General features: G+C 54.1%; 2 protein-coding genes across 3 annotated transcripts; one reads left to right on the forward strand and one right to left on the reverse strand.

Moving 5' to 3' along the window:
* Positions 1 to 1,483: 1,483 nt before the first annotated feature.
* On the forward strand, positions 1,484 to 15,195 carry CCDC22 (CCC complex scaffolding subunit CCDC22). Of its 2 annotated transcripts, none has more exons than XM_082609857.1 (17): positions 1,484 to 1,719; positions 2,751 to 2,928; positions 7,883 to 8,015; positions 8,763 to 8,866; positions 9,010 to 9,076; positions 9,177 to 9,355; positions 11,324 to 11,518; positions 12,062 to 12,124; positions 12,219 to 12,338; positions 12,856 to 12,975; positions 13,065 to 13,181; positions 13,287 to 13,388; positions 13,470 to 13,577; positions 13,835 to 13,930; positions 14,153 to 14,212; positions 14,293 to 14,367; positions 14,814 to 15,195. In XM_082609857.1, exons 1-17 carry the CDS (start codon positions 1,670 to 1,672, stop codon positions 14,925 to 14,927), a joined length of 1,881 nt encoding a protein of 626 aa, XP_082465983.1. In that variant the 5' UTR covers positions 1,484 to 1,669; the 3' UTR covers positions 14,928 to 15,195. The 2 variants fall into 2 exon arrangements, with proteins under 2 accessions (XP_082465983.1, XP_082465984.1); XM_082609858.1 differs by lacking the exon at positions 1,484 to 1,719 and adding an exon at positions 1,727 to 2,367.
* A 706-nt stretch (positions 15,196 to 15,901) lies between these two features.
* On the reverse strand, positions 15,902 to 22,637 carry FOXP3 (forkhead box P3). The gene is made up of 10 exons (XM_082609800.1): positions 22,413 to 22,637; positions 21,788 to 21,892; positions 21,562 to 21,700; positions 20,907 to 21,168; positions 19,913 to 20,000; positions 19,634 to 19,714; positions 18,491 to 18,641; positions 17,727 to 17,803; positions 16,407 to 16,508; positions 15,902 to 16,186 (listed from the first exon to the last, which is right to left on the reverse strand). The coding sequence occupies exons 1-10, from the start codon at positions 22,620 to 22,622 to the stop codon at positions 16,037 to 16,039; spliced, it is 1,365 nt and encodes a 454-aa protein (XP_082465926.1). The 5' UTR covers positions 22,623 to 22,637; the 3' UTR covers positions 15,902 to 16,036.
* Between the last annotated feature and the right edge of the window lie 295 nt (positions 22,638 to 22,932).

Genomic DNA, 22,932 nt, shown 5'->3' on the forward strand with positions numbered 1-22,932 from the left:
AAAATCTTTACAAAATATATACCAGCACCAGAGTCAGAAACTAAAATAAGAAAAAGGATAATTGTTTCTCAACAGTATCTGAAATTCTAAGTATGTAGGAATAGACCTAACATAACATATGTGCAAGATCTCCATGGAAAAAAATTATCAAATATTATCAAGTGATTAAAGGGGACCTAAATAAATGGAGAGATACATTAAATTTACTAATTGAAATAGTCAATATTGTGAAGATGTCAATTCTTCCCAGAGCGATCCAGAGATTCAATGCAGTCACAAACAAAAATCTCAGAAGGGACTTCCCTGGTGGCGCAGTGGTTAAGAATCCGCCCGCCAATGCAGGGGACACGAGCCCTGGTCCGGGAAGAGTCCACGTGCCGCGGAGCAACTAAGCTCGTGTGCCACAACTACTGAGCCTGCGCTCTAGAGTCCGCGAGCCACAGCTACTGAAGCCCGCGTGCCTAGAGCCTGTGCTCCGCAACAAGAGAAGCCACTGCAGTGAGAAGCCCGCACACCGCAACAAAGAGTAGCCCCCGCTCGCCGCAACAAAGACCATGCGCAGCAACAAAGACCTAACACAGCCAAAAATAAATAAATTAATTTAAAAAAATCTCAAGAGATTTTTCCTTGAAATTTGACAAACTGATTCTAAAATGTATATTGATATACAAAAGACCTAGAAAAGCCAAAATCCTTTGAAAAATAACAAGATGGGAGGACTTGCCATATCAGGTATCAAGGCTTTTTATAAAGCAAGAGTAATTACGAACAGAATAGAGTTCAGAAACCGAGTCCCACATATAGGTACACGTGATTTATGACAAACGTGGCACTACTGAGCAGTGGAGGCAGGGTGGTCTTTTTCATGAATGGTGGTTATATGGATGTTTACTATGTAATTATTCTCTGGAGTGTACACACACACACACACACACACACATATATAACACATTAAAATAAAGCATTTATTGAATGCATGAATACTAGTGACTGTAACTTACATAGTGGTTTTTGTTTGTTTTTGTTTTTTACTGTATTATGTATCAGGCACACATTTCAACGCTGCTTTACGTGAGTTAATTCTGTTTAATTCTAGGAAGCAGGTACATTAACAGTTCCATTTTACAGATGAGGAAACTAAGACACAGGGAAGCTATGTAACCTGCCCACGGTTGCACATTTAGCAAGTTGCAGAGCTGAGACTCAAACCTAGTCGCTTTGTGCGAAAGCCCCTGCCTTAACCTGTACACTTTTACAATCTAGAAGATGAATGCTACCTTAAATGAATGAGTATAGAAGCCTCTCTCCGTCCCGCTCCTTCCCCCTTCCTTCCTGACACACACACACACACACACACACTTGCGCGTGCAGTGTAATCCTTTGCTCACTTGGAAGAGCGCACTGGGCTGCAGGAAAGAGAAAACAAACAAAACAAAACCTACAACTCCCAGCAGCCATTGCACGCTCAAGCCTGCGCGCGCCCATTCACAGCAGAATGACAGGCATCCGGCTTGCGCCGAACTAGGTCTCGGAACTACACTTCCCGGCTCTCCTCGCACAGCCCGTGACACTCCTTGGATCGCGAGCAGGGAGCGGGTTTTCCACAGCCGCGCCTCTCTTGCTCGGACCCGGCCCTGGACCCAACCTCGGACTCCACCACGGCCCTACCATGGAGGAGGCGGACCGAATCCTCATCCATTCCCTGCGACAGGCCGGCACGTAAGGACACAGCCCCCGCCCACCCCGGAATGCCCACATCCGGGACTCCAAAACTCCGGACCTTGACATCTAGGGCTGCAACTTCAGGACCCTAAGACCCTCCCTCCTCCTTACACACACACACGCACGCACACACACACACGGGGCCTCCCAAACCCTTTGACCTCTACACTTGGTAAACCCCAAACTCCAGGACCTAGACACCTCGAGACCTTAAAACCTTGGAACCTCAAGACCCGGGATCCTGAAATCTGTGGATCTTGACAGCAATACCCTGGGACTCTGACATCTGGAGATTCTAAGCCACCTTTATCCTGTGAACCAGGGAACTTAAAACTCTGGGATCCTGGCACTCAGGGACTCCAAAATCCCCTGGGACTGGATATTTGGGAACCTTCAAACCTGGTTTCCCAATACCTGAGCCTTTAAAAACCCCAGGACTCTAAAATCTGGTGGCCTTAATGCTTGGTGACCCCCGGCACACAAGGACTCCTGCATTCGAGGGTCCTAAAAACCCAAGATGACATCATCTAGGGAGCTTGATTTCTGGATTGCTTGAGACTGGGTGGTCCTGATACCCAGGGACTCTGACATTTGGAACTCCTGAAAACTCCAGCCTCCCAACATCTAGTCTCAAAATCCTAGCAGGTCAGTATCTAGGGGCCTCTGACATGCAGCAAACATGATATCTGGGGATGCAGAGACCCAGAGACTATTCCACCTGGGCTCCTAGGCCTTCCCAGACCCCAGAAATTTGGGGCTTTTAGGCATAGGGAAATTTGAGATTTTTTAAACTCGGATCCCTTCCATCCACCATTCTACACCAGGATCTTAGGACCTGAGGACTCCCCCCATTCTTAGTTTTCCAAATGGAAGTCAGCCAGCAACACCCAGGACCTGTCTGAACTGTGGCCACCCTCCCCACCCCATCCCAGTACTAGGGCTTCCAGAAGGCAGCATGGCCCAGCCTCATCCCTGTTTCCTGACTGCTTCCCCCCACCCCTCATCGAGCCTGCCTCCTTCTTCTTCAGGGCAGTTCCTCCAGATGTGCAGACCCTGCGAGCCTTCACCACTGAGCTGGTTGTAGAAGCTGTGGTCCGTTGCCTGCGTGTGATCAACCCTGCTGTGGGCTCCGGCCTTAGCCCCCTGCTGCCTCTTGCTATGTCTGCCCGGTTCCGTCTGGCCATGAGCCTGGCTCAGGCCTGTATGGTGAGTGTCTTCCTCCCAATTACACACAACCTCTTCCTTCCTCCTTCACAAAGTCACTAAGCTCCTTTGAGACTCTTGACTTTCCTCTCTGCCACCTCCCATTGTGGCTTAGTGTTCATTAGTGGTTAAGGCTGCCGGCTCTGTGGTCAAACTGCCTGAGTAGTTCAGACCCTGGCTACAGCACTTGCTGACTGTGTGACCTTGCTAACTGATGCCCCATGTGGGCATCAGTTTCCTTATCTGTGAAATCGAGATGATAAAAGTAGGGTTGTCCTGAGGATTAAATGAGTTGATTCAGTTTGTGCCTGAGTTGCCCGTGGCTCCCATATTTTGAGCTTAGCACCAAGAACTTTTCCCCCTATAGTATCCATTTACCAGTTCCTGAAAAGACCCTGTTTTGATTCACATGCTCAGGCTGAAATTAACCACCACGTTCTCTGGTTGGGCCAGCTTGGATCACATGGTCATCCCTATAGGGCACTGTGATTGGCTGCTCCTTCAGGATCACTTGGAGTTGGGGGAGGGAGGGTTACCCAAAGGAAGATATGCTGCTTAACTAAAAGTGTCTGCACTAAAACTTTACTCTACCCTGTTGCAGCTTGCCTCTTGTGAGAATAATTTACATAGTCTCTATTGTAAATAAAGTGCCTTCTGGTGAAGCACTCACGCCTCCCCAGTACAGACCTGTGTCCAGTTACTATATCCAAGGGCTCCAAGTAAATGTCATTTCTCCTGGCTCGTTAGTTCTGGGATTTTAGGCTAGTCTCTTAACCTCTTTGGGCTTAAGTTTTCTCATATGTAAAATGGGTAAGAATTGTACCTGCCACATAGGGTTGCTATGAGGATTAAAAATGAGTTCAGGGCTTCCCTGGTGGCACAGTGGTTGAGAGTCCGCCTGTCGATGCAGGGGACACAGGTTCGTGCCCCGGTCCGGGGAGATCCCACATGCTGCAGAGCGGCTGGGCCTGTGAGCCATGGCCGCTGAGCCTGCGCGTCCGGAGCCTGTGCTCCGCAATGGGAGAGGCCACAACAGTGAGAGGCCCGCGTACTGCCAAAAAAAAAAAAAAAAAAATGAGTTCATACGTGAAAAGCTGGATATAGTAAGCTTTGTGCAAGTGGCATTACTATTATTGGATAGGCTTGATCTGGCTGCTTGTGTTCCAGCAACTTGTGGCTACATAATGAATGTCAACATGCCCAGCATACTCAGTATATGGTGGTAGAGGGACAATAGAGTAACTACAGCGAAACCTTCCACTTAGCCCCAAGGGACTGGGTGGTCAGGTTTCTTGAATTTGTTCCCTGCTTGTGCAGTTTCTGTCTCTTAGAAATAGGCTTCAGAGCTCTACCCTTCCCTTGGCTCTCTGGTTCACCTAGCTCTCAGGAGTTCTCAGGTTCTTCTGTCAGGGGCTCTTGGTGGCCCTCGAGGCAGGCAGTCTGTCCCCTGGCCTGGGGCTGTCTTCTCAAGGATGGCACTTTATAAGGGGGAACTTGTGCCCTGTTTGGCTAGGAGGGTGCACATTGGGATGTGTTGAGGAGGGGCTGGGGATCAGGCTTCCCCCAGTTTTCTCTTCCTCCCTTCTCTCAGTGCTGTTTCCCACTGGATTTGGTGGTGACCTACTTTTCCTCACACTAACTTTAGCGTGAGTATGGCTTTTTCAGTGACTGAGAGGTTCACGTGATTGTCTGGCCCCAGAGCCTCGGTTTGCCCTGAGCAGGTAGAAGAGGTCTCTCTTAACCCAGCTGGGTGCTGCTCATGTAGCCCACCTTGGCTCAGCACTGCCGCCTTCTGGTGTCTGCCTCCTCATGTGCCCTACTCCTGGAACCACTTTTTGCGACTCAGCCACCTCCATACTTTGGTGTCTGTCATTTCACACACCCCACTCCTGGAGTGAGTTTCTGTATCAGTCACAGCCCTTTGATTGCAGGTGTCGGAAAAAACCCAAAGTAAAGTAGCTTAAAAAGACAGTGGTTTTCACACTGTTTTGACTGTGATCCTCTGAAATAAATATATCTTACGTTGTGACCAAATACACGTATGTGTGTATAATAATGATGTTTTTTGAGTGTGTGCTCTGTGCTGGGCATTGTGGTAACCTGGTGTTAACTCACTGAATTCTCGTGACAACTTTCTGAAGTAGGCACTGTTGGTATCCCTTTTCTCAGGTGAGAAAAGTGAAGCTCAGAGAGCTTAAGTGATTTGCCTGCGGTTACCCAGTTGGTAAGAAGTAAAGCTTGGATTTGCATCCACGAAGTATGCTTTCAGAATCCATGCAACTCTGGCCCAGAACCTTGATGGGCCCTTTTATCCCTTAAAGCATCCACATCGGGAAAGTACTGTCAGCCCCATTTTACAGCTAGAAATTGAGCTTCTTGGTGGTTGAATAACCGGTCCAAGGCCTTATAGTCAGTTAAGTAGCACAGGCTGGATTTCAACCCCAATCTTTTTGACTCCAAAGCCCATAGTCTCTTTTAAAAACATTATTTACTATTTTGTGTGGGTCATTTTTATCAGTCAGTGTCCAGTCCAGAGACACAAACCCCAGCAGTAATTTGAATAGGGAAATTTCAATATAAAGAATTGTTAACTAGGTAAAAGATGGTTAACTACTGAAGGAGTCAAAGAAATCTCCAAGGTGTTAAAGAAGTAACACAATACCTTGAGAAGTCCCACTGGCACTCCAAACCGTTCACCTCGTTACCCTTACCCGTCTGCTGTAAGGGGGATTACTTTGATTAGTTTCTTGTGTGCCTTTCCAGTTTTTAAAAAATGAAGATATAAGCAAATATAAATATATATTCTTATTTCCCCCCTTTCTTACACAAAAGAGAGCATATACCTAGTTTCTTACCTTATTTTTTCCCCTTGCCACATATCCTGGAAATCATTTCATATCAGGCAATCATTTTTTTTTTCCTTTTTACAGCTGCAGAGTAGTTCATTGTATGTATGCACTGTAGTTTATTCAACCCCTCTCCTATGCTTGGACATTTAGGGAGTTCCCAATATTTTGCAAATAATGCTGTAATGAATAACCTTGTGCATATATATTCTTGAATTGTTGGAGGCCTGTCTTCAGGGTAAACTCCTAGAAGTAGGATTGCTAGGTGGAAGGGTAAACGCATATGCCATTTTGTTCGATTTTTCCCAGTCGCCTTCACTGGGATTGTTTAATTTCTGCCTTCCCAACAGCAGTGTATGAGAGGGTGCCTGTTTCCCCACAGCCTCACCCACTGAGTGTATTGTCAGAGTTTTGCCCATTCAATAGGTGAGGAATAGTATCTCTGTATAGTTTTCCTCCTAGCTTTGTACTTTGAAAAACTTTCAAATTTAAGGAAAAATGAAAACAGAAAAATAACACCCTTCTCCTAGCTTTCTGTGTTGTTAACATTTTCCTCCATTCTTTTCTCTCTGTCTGGGTACACACACACACACACACACACACACACACACACACACACACACACATTTTTTTCTGAACCTTTTGAAGGCAGCAGACATCATGACACTTCATACCTAAAACTTTCAGTGCATCTCTCTGAAGTAAAAGGGCGTTCGCCAGTATAACCACAATATCATGATCTCACCCATGAATTGAATATTGATAGAGTAATAGTATCTAATATTTAGTGCATGGTCAAATTTCCTCAGTAGTTACAAAAATATACTTTACAGCTCTTTTTCTTTCCAACTAGAGAGTCCAATCTAGGATCATACATTTCATATCATTGTTACATTTCTAATCTTCTGTATCCAACAGTCCTCCTTAGTTTTTTGCAATGATACATTTTTTTTTTTTTTTTTTTTTTTTTTTGCGGTACACGGGCCTCTCACTGTTGTGGCCTCTCCCGTTGCGGAGCACAGACTCCAGACGCCCAGGCTCAGCGGCCATGGCTCACCGGCCCAAGCCGCTCCACGGCATGTGGGATCTTCCCGGACTGGGGCGCAAACCTGTGTCCCCTGCATTGGCAGGCGGACTCTCAACCACTGCGCCACCAGGGAAGCCCCGATACATGTTTTTGAAGAGTGCAGGCTGGTTGTTTCCTGGAATGCCCCACAATCTGAATTGGTCTGATTGTTTGCTCATGACTAGATTCAGGTCTGGGGCAGGAACTCTGTGCAAGTGATAGTATCTCCCTGCCCGAGTGGACCTCAGGAGAACGTAACGTCAGGTTGTCCCAGATTGGTGATGCCCGTGTGGGGTCTCTCCGTGTGCTTTCAATTCAAGTCTCTCTTGTAAGCAAGGTTGGACATATTTGCATATGTTTAAGGGCCGTTTTTCATTCTATTTCTGGGAATTGTCTGCTCCTATCTTTTGCCTCTGTTACTGTTGCACTGTTGGTCTTTTTGCTTGTGTAGTTTTAGGCACTCTTTATATACTAGTGAAAAAGATTCACTCTTTGCCTATGATATGAACTCCAAATATTTTTTCCCAGCTTGTCATTATGCTTTTGACTTTGCTCACTGTAATTTTTCTTTAAATTTTTTTTTCATGTATTCAGAAATACCCATCTTCTCTTTCATGGCCTCTGGATTTTGAGTCATATTTAGAAAGGCCAGAGCTTTAATTTTATTTTATTAACAAATATTTATTTATTTATTTATTTATTTATTTATTTATTTTGGTTGTGCCGGGTCTTAGTTGCAGCACGTAAGACCTTGGCTGAGGCATGCGGACTCTCAGTTGTGGCACGCATGCCCCAACTAGTTCCCCGACCAGGGATCGAACGTGGGCCCCCTTCATTGGGAGCGTGGAGTCACACCCACTGAACCACCAGGGAAGTCCCCAGAGCTTTAATTTTTAAAGCTCTGAAGGCCTTGGTGAGCCAAAGGGAAGTTCAGAGGGTGGTGGTTGGTGAGAGAGTGGGAGCGTTTGTGGTCTCAGCCCTGGGCTCCCAGAACAGGAGGATCCTGCCTGCCCGACTGATAGCGGCCACCCTCCCCCACCCCCAGGACCTGGGATATCCCTTGGAGCTTGGCTATCAGAACTTCCTCTACCCCAGTGAGCCTGACCTCCGGGACCTGCTTCTCTTCTTGGCTGAACGTCTGCCCACTGATGCCTCTGAGGACGCAGACCAGCCTGCTGGTATGGGGTGCCTGGGGCGTGGTGGGGGTGAGGGAGAGGGTGTTGTGGGGGCTGAGAGAGGTGGAAGTGGTGAAAAGGTTGAGTGGTGGGGGTGGGGTATATGTCTTCAGGAGAACTAGGTGGGAGGACTGGGGCTGGGAGAGGGAATGCAGGGCAGGGGGAAGGGAACTTGGGCTTGGGCTGACCCAGGTGGGGAGTTGGTGCTGGAAGGGGCCTCTCTGCCTCACCACCTGCCTTGCCCCCGCTTCACCCACTCCACTCTAACCACACCAGGCCACTCCGGCCTCAGGGCCTTTGCATCTGCTGGCTTACTCACCCAGATAGCCTCATGGTTCACTCCCTTACCTCTTGGAGGTTCCTGTTCACATGTCACCTCAGGGAGGCCTTCCTTGGATTGCCTTGTTTAAAATTATATCTTCCTCTCAACGGTCCTTATCTTCCTTTCCTGATGACCACCTGACAGTGATCTGTATTGTACTTACAACCTTGGTCATGCTCTCCTCTACCTGCCTCTGCGGGAGGGCAGGAGGATATTTATCAGTTTGTTCTCTGAAGTAGCCCAAGGGTCTAGAATGGTGACTGGTACCAAGTAGGTGCTTAATAAGTGTTTGTTGAATGTCTGAGTTTGAGAATGATAGCTACATAGATATGTATCTCTGGGGGTGCAGTCTGGCTGCTTTCCCAGGGTATGCATTTTTGGAGTTGTGGCACCGTCACCTGATTGACACTCCCTCCCCACTTCCCTAGGTGACTCAGCTATCCTCCGGGCCATCGGGAGCCAAATCCGGGACCAGCTAGCCCTGCCCTGGGTCCCACCCCTCCTTCGCACTCCTAAGCTGCAGCACCTCCAGGTGGGACCCCTCAACTCATGTCAATATTGCTTGTTGCTGCCTTGCCTGCCTTGTCCCCATTTGGGTGCTCAGGTTTTTGGCCCCCTCCCACTGGTGCCCCCGTCACGATTCATCCTAGAGGTCTGATTCTGCTCTCTCACCAGGGCTCGGCCCACCAGAAGCCTTTCCACGCCAGCAGGCTGTTCATGCCTGATTTGCTCTCCAGAGGAGGTGAGGATGAGGCTGTGGAGAGGGGCTGGGGGGAGCGGTAGAGGTGGGCCTAACTGCATGGTGAAGCAGGAGGCCTGGCTGACTCTGTTGCTGCCTCCAGAGCCCCGCGAGTTCCAGGCGAGTCCTCTGCTGCTACCAGCCCCCGCCCAGGTGCCCCAGCCTGCTGCGAGGGTGGCCTCGCTCCTTGAACGCCACGCCATCCAACTCTGCCAGCACACGGGCCGGGACCACCCCAGGGATGAGGACTGGGTCCACCGGGCATCCCGCCTCCCCATCCAGGTACTGCCCGGTGCTTGGTCCCCGCTGACGAGGTCCCTGCTCACTGTGGCTCCCATTTTGTTTCCCGTTAGTCCTCTACCCTTCTCCTTTCCCCACTTTGTCCCTCTCTTCCATCGTCTCCTCTCTGTGTGCAACTACCTGGCTCCCTGCCTGAAAGAACACTGGAGTCAGAAAGATTGTGGCCCTCGCACAAGTCAGTATGGCCCCTCGGAGCGTCGGCTTCCTGCTGTGAGACACGGGTGGTGATACCGCTCTCTTCTGAGGGCGATGTTCCACCGAAGGACGTGCACACGCAGCCAGAGCTGTCAGGATCTGCCCCCTTCCTCCCTGTTTCTACTACCTTCTTCCTGCCCCTGATTCGCTCCCTCTTTCTCTGCCTCTGCCGTCATCACTGACGTGTGGCTTCCAGATCTCTGCACCATCTCTTCTCATCACTGGCTTTCTCGTTCTGTGGTTTTGCCACCCCTCTTTCTCTCTCCCCACCGCTGTCTCCTCGTTTCTGTGTCTCTGCCTCTGTCTACCTCTCTATCCACCTCCATCTCCCCTCTGTCCACCTCAGTATCTGTCCCCACCCCCTCCCCACTTTGTCCACCTCTGGAACTGTCTCTTTCTGCCTCCTCCGCTGCCATTTGTTCTGTCTTTATCTTTTTCTCTCTTTTTTAAACTTATAGGCATTTCAAACACAGAAGTATAGAGAATAGTCTCATAAACTCTATGTCCCTGCCATCCACCTTCAATTATAAGCCTTTTGTGGGAACTCCCTGGCAGTCCAGTGGTTAGGACTCAGCGCTTTCGCTGCTGAGGGTCCAGGTTCAATCCCTGGTCGGGGAACTAAGATCCCGCAAGCTGTGAGGCGCAACCAAAAAAAGAAAAAAAAAAAGATATAAGCATTTTGCCAATCTTTCCTCATCCCTTCTCTAACTTTTTTTTCTGTAATGTTTTAAAGCAAGTCCCAGACATCATATCATTTTAACTCTAAATACTTAAGCAGACATCTCTTAACTCATAAGGGCAGTCACTTTTTAACACAACCCCTGGGCCATTTTCACACCTAACAGAGTTAACAGTGACCTCTTTTTCTTTTGTTTTTTTTTAAAGCTTTATATATGCATTTTATCTTTTGAACCAGAACCTATTACATCTTTTTTTCCCGTAAATTTATTTATTTATTTATTTTTGGCTGCGTTGGGTTTTCGTTGCTGCGTGTGGGCTTTCTCTGGTTTTGGTGAGCGGGGGCTACTCTTCATTGCAGTGCACAGGCTTCTCATTGCGGTGGCTTCTCTTGTTGTGGAGCACGGGCTCTAGGCACGTGGGCTTCAGTAGTTGTGGCATGCGGGCTCAGTAGTTGTGGCTCGTGGGCTTCAGTAGTTGTGGCATGCGGGCTCAATAGTTGTGGCTTGCGGGCTCTAGAGCACAGGCTCAGTAGTTGTGGTGCATGGGCTTAGTTGCTCCGCGGCATGTGGGATCTTCCTGGACCTGGGCTCAAACCCGTGTCCCCTGTATTGGTAGCAGTGACCTCTTAATACCATCCAACACTGAGTTTGTAATCAGATTTCTCCAGTTGTCTCAAAACTGCCTCTGTTCTCATGTCTCTCTCTCTCTCTCTCAATTCCACTCCGCCTCTGCCGCCTTCTTTGCCCAGCACCTCTGACTCGGTTTCCGCTCTGTCCCCACATATCTTTTGAGTGTCGGTCTCTAATTTGGGGGCTGCAGGCTTACTTCTCTCCCTTCCCACAGCTTCCTCCATTGCAGGGAGCCAGTGGGTAGAGAGAAGCAGGGCTGAAGAAGAGGAGGCCCCATCCTCAGGGAGCTCCCAGGCCTGTGGACCAGGAGAGTGGGTCTGGGCCCTCTTGTGGGAGATGCTGGATGGCTGGTGTGACTTGGGGGTAGCACCTTGTCAAGCGGCTCCCTGGTGGAGGCAGGGCCTTGGGTACCCAGCAGGCCTCCACACTCTTCCACTGTTTCTAGGAGGATACTCGGGCTCAGCGACAGCGGCTGCAGAAGCACCTGGCCGAGCATCTGCGCCAGACCTGGGTCCGGCCAGGGCCCCCCCAACAAGCCCGAGACCTGGGAGAGCTGCTGCAGGCCTGGGATGCTGGCGCCAGGACTGGTGCTCCCAAGGGCTCCCGCTTCACGCATTCAGAGAAGTTCACCTTCCATCTGGTGGGTGGGCCTGAGTGGGCCTGGGGCATGCCGATGGGGCCAAGGTGGTATTGCTTTATGTACACACACCACATTTTATCCATACAGGGACACATGTTCCCACCTGGCCTGCCCTCTCCCCATGGTGGTGGGCACCCAGAACAATCCCCTGGCTTCTTGGGAACTTCCGTGGAAAAAGGGTAGAGGGGTGGGAACTATGTAATCGTGTAGGGCTGCTCTTTGTGAACCCCAGCTTTTCCTGGGCAGTTTCCTCTGGACATATCTTCTCTCATTGGATGGTCATCCAGAGGGGCCCTCATCCTTCTCATGGGAAGATGGGCAAGAGCTGTGTCAGGGTCAGGGAGGTTTCTTTATGAGCAAACACTCCAGTCTAAGGTCACAGAGAGCGCATTGATCCTCACACACATTCTGACAGCCGTCAGTGGTACAGTGGTACTGTTCCTGGGTATGGTGCTGGGAGGGTGCTTTTGGGGGGTGTTGAGGCTGGGCTGTGAGGGGCAGGGCTTTCCTCGACAGCCAGGATGCTCCTTTCTCGCTCCCCAGGAGCCCGAGGCCCAGGCAGCCCAGGTGTCAGATGTGCCGGCCACCTCCCGGCGGCCTGAACAGGTGAGCAGAGCAATGGTGGGGCGGGGGAGGTGTCTTGGGTCCTTGGCTGTCTACTGGGCCTGACACCCCCACCCCGACTGCCTGTGCCTCCCAGGACACGTGGGCAGCTCAGGAGCAGGAGCTGGAGTCTCTTCGGGAGCAGCTGGAGGGAGTGAATCGCAACATTGAAGAGGTTGAAGCCAACATGAAGACCCTGGGAATCAGCCTTGTGCAGGTGGGTGTGGGAGAGGGGCTGCCCACTGGGGTCAGGTCACAAGTCCGGCCTACACGGCTTAGAGGGACTTGAGGGGGTACTCTGTAGAGGTCTGCACTTGTCAGAAGGGTTCATGGGAGACACTGGGGACCTGTGGGCCTCTTGAGGGTTCAGGAGAATCAGTGGGAATGAGAGGGCAATGTAGGGGTGGTGTTGGACCTGCAGGGGTTAGAGGTGCCTTGGTGTCTGTGAGAATCGGGAGGGGTGTAAGTGTCCGTGGGCCTCTGTAGGGGCTTGTGGGGCTCATCAGGGGTCCTGGAGGTGGAGGGGTCAGAGGGGCCTGTGGGTGCCTGTCACTGCTTATAGGTCTCCGTTGCTATCAGGAGGGGTCCAAGGGGCCCATAGGGCCCCTAGAGGGATGTGTTGTCATCTGAGGGCCTTGGGCTAGGCCAGGGCTCTCCAGGCTCAGTGGGGGCTGGGAGGTTGTGGTGTGCGTGGTGCTCCCCCACTGACTGGGAGTGGGAATCCTGGGTGCCAGGTGGAGACCGAGTGTCGGCAGAGCAAGCTCAGCACAGCGGAGCATGAGCAGGCCCTGCGCCTGAAGAGCCGGGCGGTGGAGCTGCTGCCCGACGGGGCTGCCAACCTTGCCAAGCTGCAGGTGGGGCTGGCGCTGAGGCTGGGCTGGGAGGGTCGGAGTTGGATGGGCCCAGCCTGTGTGACATGTAGCCCCCCTGCCACCACCCCCAGCTCGTGGTAGAGAGCAGTGCCCAGCGGGTCATCCACTTGGCAGGTCAGTGGGAAAAGCACCGTGTTCCGCTCCTTGCTGAGTACCGCCACCTCCGAAAGCTCCAGGACTGCAGAGAGGTAGGTGGTGGGGTCCGGGGCCGTGGGTGGGGCGGGTTCGGTCCCTCCCTAGGGGGCTAGCCCTGCACTCTGCCTCACTGCCCTCTATCCGTGGGGTCCTGGCAGCTGGAATCTTCTCGACGGCTGGCAGAGATCCAGGAACTGCACCAGAGTGTTCGGGCAGCTGCTGAAGAGGCCCGCCGGAAGGCGGACATCTATAAGCAGCTGGTAAGGCCTGTGTGGGGGCCCTGGGCCACTCAGAGCCGGGGAGGTGTGGGTGCTAAGGGAGCACCTGCTGTATCTGTCTAGATGTCAGAGCTCGAGACCCTGCCCAGAGATGTGTCTCGGCTGGCCTATACCCAGCGCATCCTGGAGATCGTGGGCAACATCCGGAAGCAGAAGGAAGAGATCACTAAGGTACGCCATCGTGGCCGGGAGGGTGGGTCATATGGGTAGATATGCCAGAGGGGCGGATGTGTGTTGCAGGGCTACACGGGGACCTCACACCCTCTGAAAGTCAGAGCTATCTGGCCATACCCAGACACAGAAGAGCCCCACACAGTCCACGTCAGCCACCCCTGACCCTGTCTGGATGGGACAGCATAAACGTGAATGCCCTCAGCTGGCTGGCTGCCCGCCCCAGACGGGCTCACGGCTACCCTGGTCTTTGCCAGATCTTGTCTGACACGAAGGAGCTTCAGAAGGAAATCAACTCCCTGTCTGGGAAGCTGGACCGGACGTTTGCAGTGACCGATGAGCTTGTGTTCAAGGTGTGGGGCAGGCCGGGCTGGGTGTGGGGGTGGGGTGGGCCTGGGCCCTGTGTGAGCCTCGTAGGTACACTGATGCTCGGGCCTGGCTTTGCCCTGGGGAAGATGAAGTCAGGGAGTGGGAGAGGGTGGCCTTGTGGGGGCCTGGAGGTGGGGGGTGGGGTAGGGGCGGGGTGAGGCGGGAACAGCCCACCGACACCTTCAGGATCTCCTCTGTCTGATCAGGATGCCAAAAAGGACGATGCTGTTCGGAAGGCCTACAAGTATCTAGCTGCCTTGCATGAGGTGAGGGGAGAAGCGTGCCTGGGGGCTGGCTGGGGTGGGGCCAAGTTGGGGTGCAAGCCTTCTGCTCCTGCTGTCCCCAGAACTGCAGCCAGCTCATCCAGACCATCGAGGACACGGGCACAATCATGCGGGAGGTTCGAGACCTTGAGGAGCAGGTGAGGCTTGGGGCTGGGAGGGCTAACCAAGGCAGGCCCGGGGACAGCTCCTCGGTTTATGCCAAGAGAGGCTGTGGAACCAGACACAGCTTGTGGCTGGAGTCTCAGCCCTGCCCCTTAGGCGCTGTGTGTGTGACCTAGAACAGCCCAGTGGCCTGCTCTGACCCCCTCCTTCCCCCTGAGGGTCCTCACGCCTGCCTCCCGGGGCCGTTGGCAGAGGCTTCAGCTCGAGTATGTGCTGGGCGATCCTGCCGCATAGCAAAGGATGCTTTAGGTGGACGGATGACATGTGCAAAGGCCTGGCGGTGGGACAGAGCAGGCTGCTATTGGAGGGGGTGGGAGGAGCATGGGAGGGGCCCTGGGTGGCCGTGATGGGGTGGGGCGGGTGAGCAGGAGCTGGGAAAGCGGCCCCGCGCGCTGAAGGGCTGCGGTTCGCATTGCCTTAGATTGAGACGGAGATGGGCAAGAAGACCCTGAGCAACCTGGAGAAGATCCGTGAGGACTACCGAGCCCTTCGCCAGGAGAACGCTGGCCTCCTGGGCCGGGTCCGTGAGGCCTGAGCAGCCCCCAGCAGAGGTCTCCCCCGGGCCTCAGGCAGGGATTTGGGGTGCTGGGGGCACTGGCCAAGCACTGGCCTGGGCCATGCCCTCTGCTTGCGGTCCAGTTCCTCCTGCTGTAGCCTTGGCCCCAGACCCTTGCCCACCTGACCCCAACCCTTATCTGGGGCGATCATCCAGAGTGTGGGAGCTCAGCTGCAGTTTATTGCGGAGGGCACTGGGGGTTGGGGCCTGGGATCTCAAATAAATGAGGGGCTCTTCTGCAGTCTAAGCTGAGGCATGGATGGGGGCACAGGGCACAGGGCTCAGGATGGGGGAGGGGGCGGGTGGCAGGTGAGACACTGGGTACATTTGGTGAGTCGGTGTGCATGGCCCTGGGTGTCTGCGTGGGACTCAGGAGGCCCACTGGGGTGCTTTGTGGGTGCGCATGCGTGAGACATGCAGGTGAGTTCAGAGAGTCTGTGTGACCGAGCGTCTATGTCGGGAGCTGTGTGATACCGTGTGTGACCAGCATGTGTCTGTGTGGCTTTCTGGGACCTGAGATCCGGAAGGTACCGAGGCTGCTTCTGTGCGGGTGTCTGGGCACACCCCGTGTGACACTGCACCTGTGGGCCTGGAAGCTGGCTACGGGTGTGTGCTTTGGGGCATGTGGGTTGACAGGACTGTGCTCGGGTGTGACTGTTTGTGTGACTGCGGATTTGAGGTGGTGTGAGTGTACTGAGGCAGGCTCTTCGTGTTTTGGGGTTAGTATTGAGTCCAAGGGACAGGATTGCGACTCTGTGTCCTTTCCAGCCCTAAGGTCATCTGTGAGAGCGACTGAGGCAGGCTGTGTGTGTGGTCGGTTGTGAAGGCTCAGTTTGGCTGGAGAGCCGGTCACAGGGGGCTGGGGCGGGGGTGTGGGGTTGGGGCCGGGGTCCCTCTGAGCAGCCTTGGTGCAGAGCATGTGATCCAGGAGGACGGTCAGCTGGGGAGCAGGGTCCCTGGCCAGCAAGATGGTGCACACCTTACTCCTTGGTCCCTGCAGGCATGTCCAGGGCCGGTCACCCCTGCCTCCAGCCACTTCTACTCCCCCGTTTTGGCCCCTGTCCTTCCTTCTTTCCTTGGCTTTGAGGTCAGGAGCCGGGTGTGGGGTTGGAACACCTGCTGGGCCTCTGGCTCCTCTTCTTGCGGAACTCAAACTCATCCACGGTCCACACGGCCCCCTTCTCGCTCTCCACACGCACGAAGCACTTGTGCAGGCTCAGGTTGTGGCGGATGGCGTTCTGTGGAAAGAGGACCAGCCAGCCGGGCCGGGGACGTTGGGGAGGGGAGCAGGCAGGCAGTCATCCTATGAGGCCAGCAGTCCCCACCAAACATTGACCTCCTGCCCTTTCTCAACATGCCTACAAGCCCAGTCCCAGGCCCACCCGTTCCTGAACTTGACCCAGCACCGCAGTGGCATTTGAGGCCCTCCCAGCCACTGCCACGTCCGGAGGTGCTCACCTTCCAGGTGGCAGGGTGGTTTCTGAAGAAGGCGAACATGCGTGTGAACCAGTGATAGATCTCGTTGAGTGTCCGCTGCTTCTCGGGAGCCTCCAGGATGGCCTGGAGGTTAGGGGGTGTGGGGGTAAGGGAAGCTGCTCCCCCAGATTCGGACTGAGAGGGGCACTGGCCCGCCTTGGGCCTTCTGACCTGGGTGGAACTGTGGGGACGGGGGAAGGAAGGGAGATGGTGTGGGGTGACCGGTCAGAGACGGGGTTAGAAGTGGGGTGAGGGTACGGCTGGGATGGGGTTAGAGGATCAGGGCTGAGGTTGGAGTGAGGTCTGCTTCAGGGTTAGGGCTAGAGTTAAGTTAAATTTCTGGGGTAGAGTTGGAGTTCTCTGTGAGAGTGAGGTTTCAGGGTTTGGGAAGGGTAAGGGCCAGAGAGTGGGGTCCAGTTAAGGATTTGGAAGGGGTAAAGGACCAGGCAGAGTTAAAGGTCAGGGAAGTGGCTGGTTAAAGGTCAGGCTGGGGATGAACTGGGGTGAGTCGAGGGGCGAGCGGTGGGATGACGCGTGGCATTAGGTCAGGAGTCAGAGGTGGGCCTAGCTACGTAGTTATTTTATGTGTCAGGGATGTGGTTAGTTTCAGGGTCAAGAATGAGGTTGATTGTGTGTGGTTGTTAAGGGTCAGGGCTCGGATTAGGTGTGGAGTGAGGCTGAGGGTCCGGGAATTTGATCTGCTTGGATTTAGGAATGGAATTGAGTCAAGGGTCGGTGATCATGGCTGCGGTGAGGCTCCGGGTTGGGATGGGGCTAGGTAGGTGAACGGGTGGCATTGTGTAGGGTTAGGTGTGGGCCTAGGATAAAGGTCCGGGCAGGCTCTGGTGAAGCCTCTGGGAAGGCATTAGGGGGATGAGGATGAAGGGGTTGGGATGGGTCAGGTGTTACAAGGAAGGGGTTAGAGATGGGGTCTAGGGGGGAATGTGTTGGAAGACTGGGGTACGTCTGGGCTGGTGAAGGAGTTGGGGTGTACCTGGGGTGGGTGTAGGGCAAGGGGAAGAATTCAGGCTAGTTTGGGGGCTATTTATAGGCCCAGGAGGCAGTTAGGTTTGGAGTTCATGTGGCCATCAGGAAGGGGGTGTGTTGAAGGCCAGCTTTTAGCTTGCACTGGATTGGATGGCAGTTTAGGTGTTGGTTTGGGGGCAGGTCTGGGGTGAAGATGGGGGATCACATCTGAGCCGTGGGTTTGTTCAGGCAGGAGCCCGCCTGGGGGTGCTCAGACAGAGGCAGGTCCTCCACCCCACCCTCTATTCCTTCTCCTCAGCCCGGCACTCTGCTTACCCAGCGGATGAGGGTGGCATAGGTGAAAGGGGGCCGCATGTTGTGGAACTTGAAGTAGTCCATGTTGTGGAAGAACTCTGTCAGAGGTACGGAGGGATCAGGCCCTGTCTGGGAACTCCTCGCTCCCTCTCCCACCCTCTGCTCTCGACCGACCGGCTGTCGGAGTCTGCCTGCCTGAAATCCCACCGTGAACACCGCTTTCCAGGATCACAGTCACTGTTTGCTAAGCACTTGACATAAATGATATCATTTCCCCTTTGCACCGCTCCCACCAAAATGGGGCTTATTCTCCCCAAGGTTTAAAAGAAGTGAAGTAACTTCCACACGAAATGGATGTAACTGGTTAAATGGCGGAGTCAGGATGGCACTCAAAGGCCCTAATCGCTGTTAAGCCCACAGCCCAGACCTTGCGGGTAGTAGGGGATTGGTGAGCTTGGGCGAGTCACCCTGCTTTTCCTTGGTGGGGAGAGGGAGAGTCCCTGGGAATTACTAATCTAGCTCCCTCCCTTCTGATGACCAAATGGAGTAGCTGAAGCGCAGAGTGAGTGAGCCCTAGTCCCCAGGGGAGACAGGGCTAGGACTAGACATCTGAGACCACAATGGGGGCTTGGAGGCCATGGAAATCCAGAGAGGAAGCTTTTACGAGCAGTCGCCAGTTTTCAAAGGCTGGGTGGCAGTGGTGGGGAAGAGCAGTCCCCCGCCCAGTACCAGTCAGGGAGATGAGGGGCTCAGAGGGCACCACGTAGGGCACATACCATCCTTACCTGGGATCGTGCTGTTTGCATGGCTGCCCCAGAGGTGCCTCCGCACAGCAAACAGGCCTTCAGGGGCCTCTTGGGGACCCGGCCAGGCCGGGACAGTGGTGCCCGGGGTGCCAGTGGCTACGATACAGCAGGAGCCCTTGTCGGATGATGCCTGGGGGAAGAGGGAGAGGCTGGTGACCCAGAGGCTTAAACTTGCCACTTTAGGTTTTTTTTTTTGTTTGTTTTGTTTTTTTTGTGGTACGCGGGCCTCTCACTGTTGTGGCCTCTCCTGTTGCAGAGCACAGGCTCCGGACACGCAGGCTCAGCGGCCATGGCTCACGGGCCCAGCCGCTCCGCGGCATGTGGGATCTTCCCGGACTGGGGCACGAACCTGTGTCCCCTGCATCGGCAGGCGGACTCTCAACCACTGCGCCTGCCACTTTATTTTTAAATAAGTGTTTTTAAAAGTAAGGGCACCCTCTTCTCAATTCCACTCTGATGTAGAATCCCACAAAGCAGCACGAGCCATATTTATTAAAGTGCGGGTGTGGACACTAGTGTGTGTAGCACACCAGTGCCAGGGCCACGAGTTAGGGTTGAATTGGGCTCCTCTGCTACCCAACTGCGACCTTGGGAAAGTCACCTAAGCCTCCCTGGCCTCAATTTTCCTCATCTGTGAATTGGGGATGATAGTAATACCTACCTCACAATGCATCATGGGGATTAAATAAGTTAACATCACCAAAGTGCTCACAAACAGTGCCTGACACCCAGGGCCAGCTTCTGTGTGATCTCTCAAGGTCCTGGGGCCCTGCACTTTGTTTAATGCTCTGCGGTCATCATTTTGAAATCTGAGCCCCGCGATTTCATTTTGCACTGGGCTCTGTGAGTTATATAGCTGGTCTTGCCAGCGGCACACAGTCTGCATTCAGTGTTTGGCAATTTGCTGTTGCTTTGCAAACTCAAGATCATGATTTGGGATCTTAAGGTCAGAGGGTCTGTAGGTAGAAAGGGAGAGATTCCTAGGTCTGGGCATGTTTGGAGCTGGGGACAGGGGCCCAGAGATCCCAGGGCCTGGGTGCAAGGATAGGAACCCTGCCCCCTGCAGGGCCCCTCCCCTGCTCCCCTGCAGTCTGTGCAACCTGTGGGCCTGGGGTGGCTCACCGTGGATGGAGCCTTGGTTGGGGCCATCTTCCCAGCCAGGTGGGCTTGCATAGCACCCAGCTTCTCCTTCTCCAGCACCAGCTGTGAGGACAGGCACAGAGTGAGGCCTCAACCTGATCTTTCTCCGCCACATCTTTGCGTAGGCTGTGGTCTTCCCTGGGAGTGCCCTGCCCCCTTCCTTCCTTCATGCCAGCCCCCATCCTGGGTGAGCTTGGCTCCTGGCACAGGGTGGACGTACCGTTCACCCACCGTCCCCCTGCCCCTGCCCCCCCATGTCACCTGTTGCTCCAGAGACTGCACCACCTCCCTCTGGAGGAGACACTGCGCCCTGCCCTTCTCATCCAGGAGATGGTCTGCCTGGCAGTGCCTGGGTAGCGGAAAGAGTCCATGCGGGTGACCATGGCGAGCCTGGCTTCTCGGCTCAACATTCCTAATGGGGAGGGCTCAGACCCTCTGGGAGGAAGGTCTCTCCTCAGAGCCTCAGCCTCCCTCCCCTCTTTCTACCTCAGTCTTCCTTTCACACCTGTCATTCCTTCAACTCATGCTATTTGGCATCTACTGTATGGCCAGGGTGCTGGAGATGATGACGGAAGGGTGGTGAGCTGAGAGTGGGAAAGGCATTCCAGGTGGAGAGTACAGCTTGTGCGAAGGCCTGCTTGTGAAGAGGGCGGGATGCACTGAATTGCCACTGATAGTTGGGTATGTTGGAAAAGGTATGTGTATGTGTGTGTGTGTGTGTGTGTGAGAGAGAGAGAGAGGGGGGGGGAGAGAGAGGGGGAGAGAGAGAGTGTGTGTGTGTGATGGGGCTGAGAGGAGGCAGCAATAGCCATTGTGAGGATATGGGACTTTGGGGATCAGTAAAGTCAATAAAAGCCTGGTGTGTTGGCATGAGGGGGTGTAGCAGGGCAAAGCAGTTAGGAGTGTGGATTCCGGAGGCTGGCTGTCACTCAGGAACTGGGTGATCTTGATCAAGACACTTAACCTCTTTGGCCTCAGTTTCTTTGTCTGTAAAATGGAGGTAAATCATAGCACACACCTCTGTTATGATGCCCCCATTATACAGATGAGGAAACGGAGGCTCCGAGAAACTAAGTAACTTGCCCAAGGTCACAGAGCCAGTGAGTGATGGAGCCAGGATCTGAACCCGCAGTCTCAGCTTTTGCCTCTTTCATGTTACCCCCTATTGGGATGAGGCCTGAGCTGAGACGTGCACCCCAGACCTCCTCCCACAAACTGGGGCCCCCCTGGACCGGAATGGGCCTGACCCACTCACTTGAGGAAGTCCTCTGGCTCCTCGAAGACCTTCTCACATCCGGGCCACTTGCAGACACCATTTGCTAGCAGTGAGTAGTTGCCCTGGGGCATGGTTGAAAGGGTGCTGGGGGGACAAAGCGTGTCAGAGGAGGGGATGGCAGGGCAAGGGTCCTTCCCAGCCCTGCACACTGACCTGTCCTTCCTGGGCACACCGGGGCTTGGGAAGGTGCAGAGCAGTGCTGGCTCCCTGGACACCCATTCCAGGCTGGCCACGTTGATCCCTGCAGGTGGGGACAGGGCACCTCTGGGGGCTGGGGGCCAGGCTCTGGAGCTCGGCCCACAAAGCCTCTCATTTTGAGCTTCCCACCCTCCTGAGCTTTGCAGGCCCAGACTCCCAGGGGGCTCTGTGGTCCCTAATCTCCAAGGCTACTGGTGGAGCAGCTCAAAGACTGCGCTGACATTTCGACTAACTTTGCAAAGATCTGTGGTTCCGTGATTTTGACATTCTGTGTCTTTAAGGCTCCGAGCCTGACATTTTTTAGAGGTTGGAGTTTCCAAGATGATAAGACCTGACACCTCTGGCCTCCTGAGGGCCGCAAGTCAGCAGCCCACACCACTTATGTTCAAGGATTGGGGGCTCTGGGTTTCTGTGGAGCTGTGGGGTACAGTGTTACCAGGTGGCAGGCCAGGCCGGGCCTTGAGGGAGAAGACCCCCGTAGCAGCAGTGGGTGGCGGGAGGCTGATCATAGCTGGGCTGTCCAGTGGGCGCACCTGCAGCACAGGGGTCCTGGCATGGGCATCCACCGTTGAGAGCTAGGGGCACATGGTGTCCATTTCAGCCAGGTCCTCTCCCCAGTTCTCCCGCCTGCTCCCTCCTCCCTGCCTGTTCTGGGTTGGTACCTGGTGCACAAAGTGTGGCCTGTCCTGGAGGAGTGCCTGCAAGTGGGGCGAGGGACCCAGCCGTGCTCCAGAGGGTGCCACCATGACGAGGGGCACTGTGGGCAGCTGGGGAAAGGCAGGCGGGTGAGATGCCATCCTCATGTTCACTGTTCTACACGTCTAACCCATATACTCCTCACCACAACCCCACGTACTAGGCAGAATGACCAACCCCATTTTACATATGTGGAAACTGAGGCTCACGGAGATTGGGTGACTTTTTCAAGATCAAACAGCTAATAAGTGGCAGAGCTGGCCTCTATCCTGTCACCTCACCTCCCTGGGCCCCAAGCCCTCTGTCACAGGGGGATGGAGACACACATGGCTATGCCTGTGGGACCATGATAGGGTCTCCTATCCTGAGACAGGGATTGGGAGGTTGCGGAGAGCCTCGAATCTCTGAGACCTGCTAAGTGGGGACTTTCTTGGCCCCGTGACATCTGCATAAGTCACAGACGTGCCTGGGACCCAGAAAACCACTTCCTGTGCCCCAGCTGGGCCCCCCGCCCAGTGCCACAGTAAAGGTCGGCACCTATAGGCCCAGGTACCCCACCCTGCCTGCCCCATCCTGGGCCCTAGGCCTCACCTGCAGCTGCGATGGTGGCATGGGGTTCAAGGAGGAAGAGGAGGCGTGAGCCCCACCTCGGAGGTCCCGGCCCTGGAAGGTTGTCCCCGGGCCCTTGGCTCCCAGCTGGTCTGAGGCCTTGGGTACAGCCCTCCAGCTGGGCGAGGCTCCTGGGGATGGGCTGAGTACCAAGGAAGGGGCCAAGGGCTTGGCTGGCCTGGGGTTGGGCATTGGGTCCTTTTCTGAGGGCAGGCTGCGGGGACACAAGGGGAGGGAGTTACAAATGTGCTGGGGTGTGTGTGAAATGCTCAACCATCTGAACCACGTGGACACCCACTCTGGTCAGAGCAGGCGTTGGCTGGGGTGTGTCCCAAAGGGGCCCCAGCTCTGGTCACGTGTGTGCGCATGTGCACACACATACTCGGTGTCAGGAGCACTGGCGTGCCTGTGTCTCCAAGCACACCCCATGTGCAGATGTACATGGACCCAGCGCACAGTGTGCCTGTACACGCTGGCACAGGCCTGGTGGGGAGGTGTCCTC

This window comes from Mesoplodon mirus (assembly GCF_964341445.2).
Source record: "Mesoplodon mirus genome assembly, chromosome: X".
Taxonomy (NCBI): domain Eukaryota; kingdom Metazoa; phylum Chordata; class Mammalia; order Artiodactyla; family Ziphiidae; genus Mesoplodon; species Mesoplodon mirus.

What these genes read in the sequence shown, in the direction of transcription:
- CCDC22 (XM_082609857.1), top strand. Translation starts at nt 1,670, where the DNA reads ATGGAGGAGGCGGACCGAATCCTCATCCATTCCCTGCGACAGGCCGGC. An exon ending in TCCCTGCGACAGGCCGGCAC is followed by an intron (nt 1,720 to 2,750) that starts GTAAGGACACAG and finishes CTTCTTCTTCAG; the next exon opens with GGCAGTTCCTCCAGATGTGC. An exon ending in TTCGAGACCTTGAGGAGCAG is followed by an intron (nt 14,368 to 14,813) that starts GTGAGGCTTGGG and finishes GCATTGCCTTAG; the next exon opens with ATTGAGACGGAGATGGGCAA.
- FOXP3 (XM_082609800.1), bottom strand. Translation starts at nt 22,622, where the DNA reads ATGCCCAACCCCAGGCCAGCCAAGCCCTTGGCCCCTTCCTTGGTACTC. An exon ending in CCGGCCTGGCCTGCCACCTG is followed by an intron (nt 21,169 to 21,561) that starts GTAACACTGTAC and finishes CCCCACCTGCAG; the next exon opens with GGATCAACGTGGCCAGCCTG. An exon ending in GAGCCAGAGGACTTCCTCAA is followed by an intron (nt 20,001 to 20,906) that starts GTGAGTGGGTCA and finishes TCCGCTACCCAG; the next exon opens with GCACTGCCAGGCAGACCATC.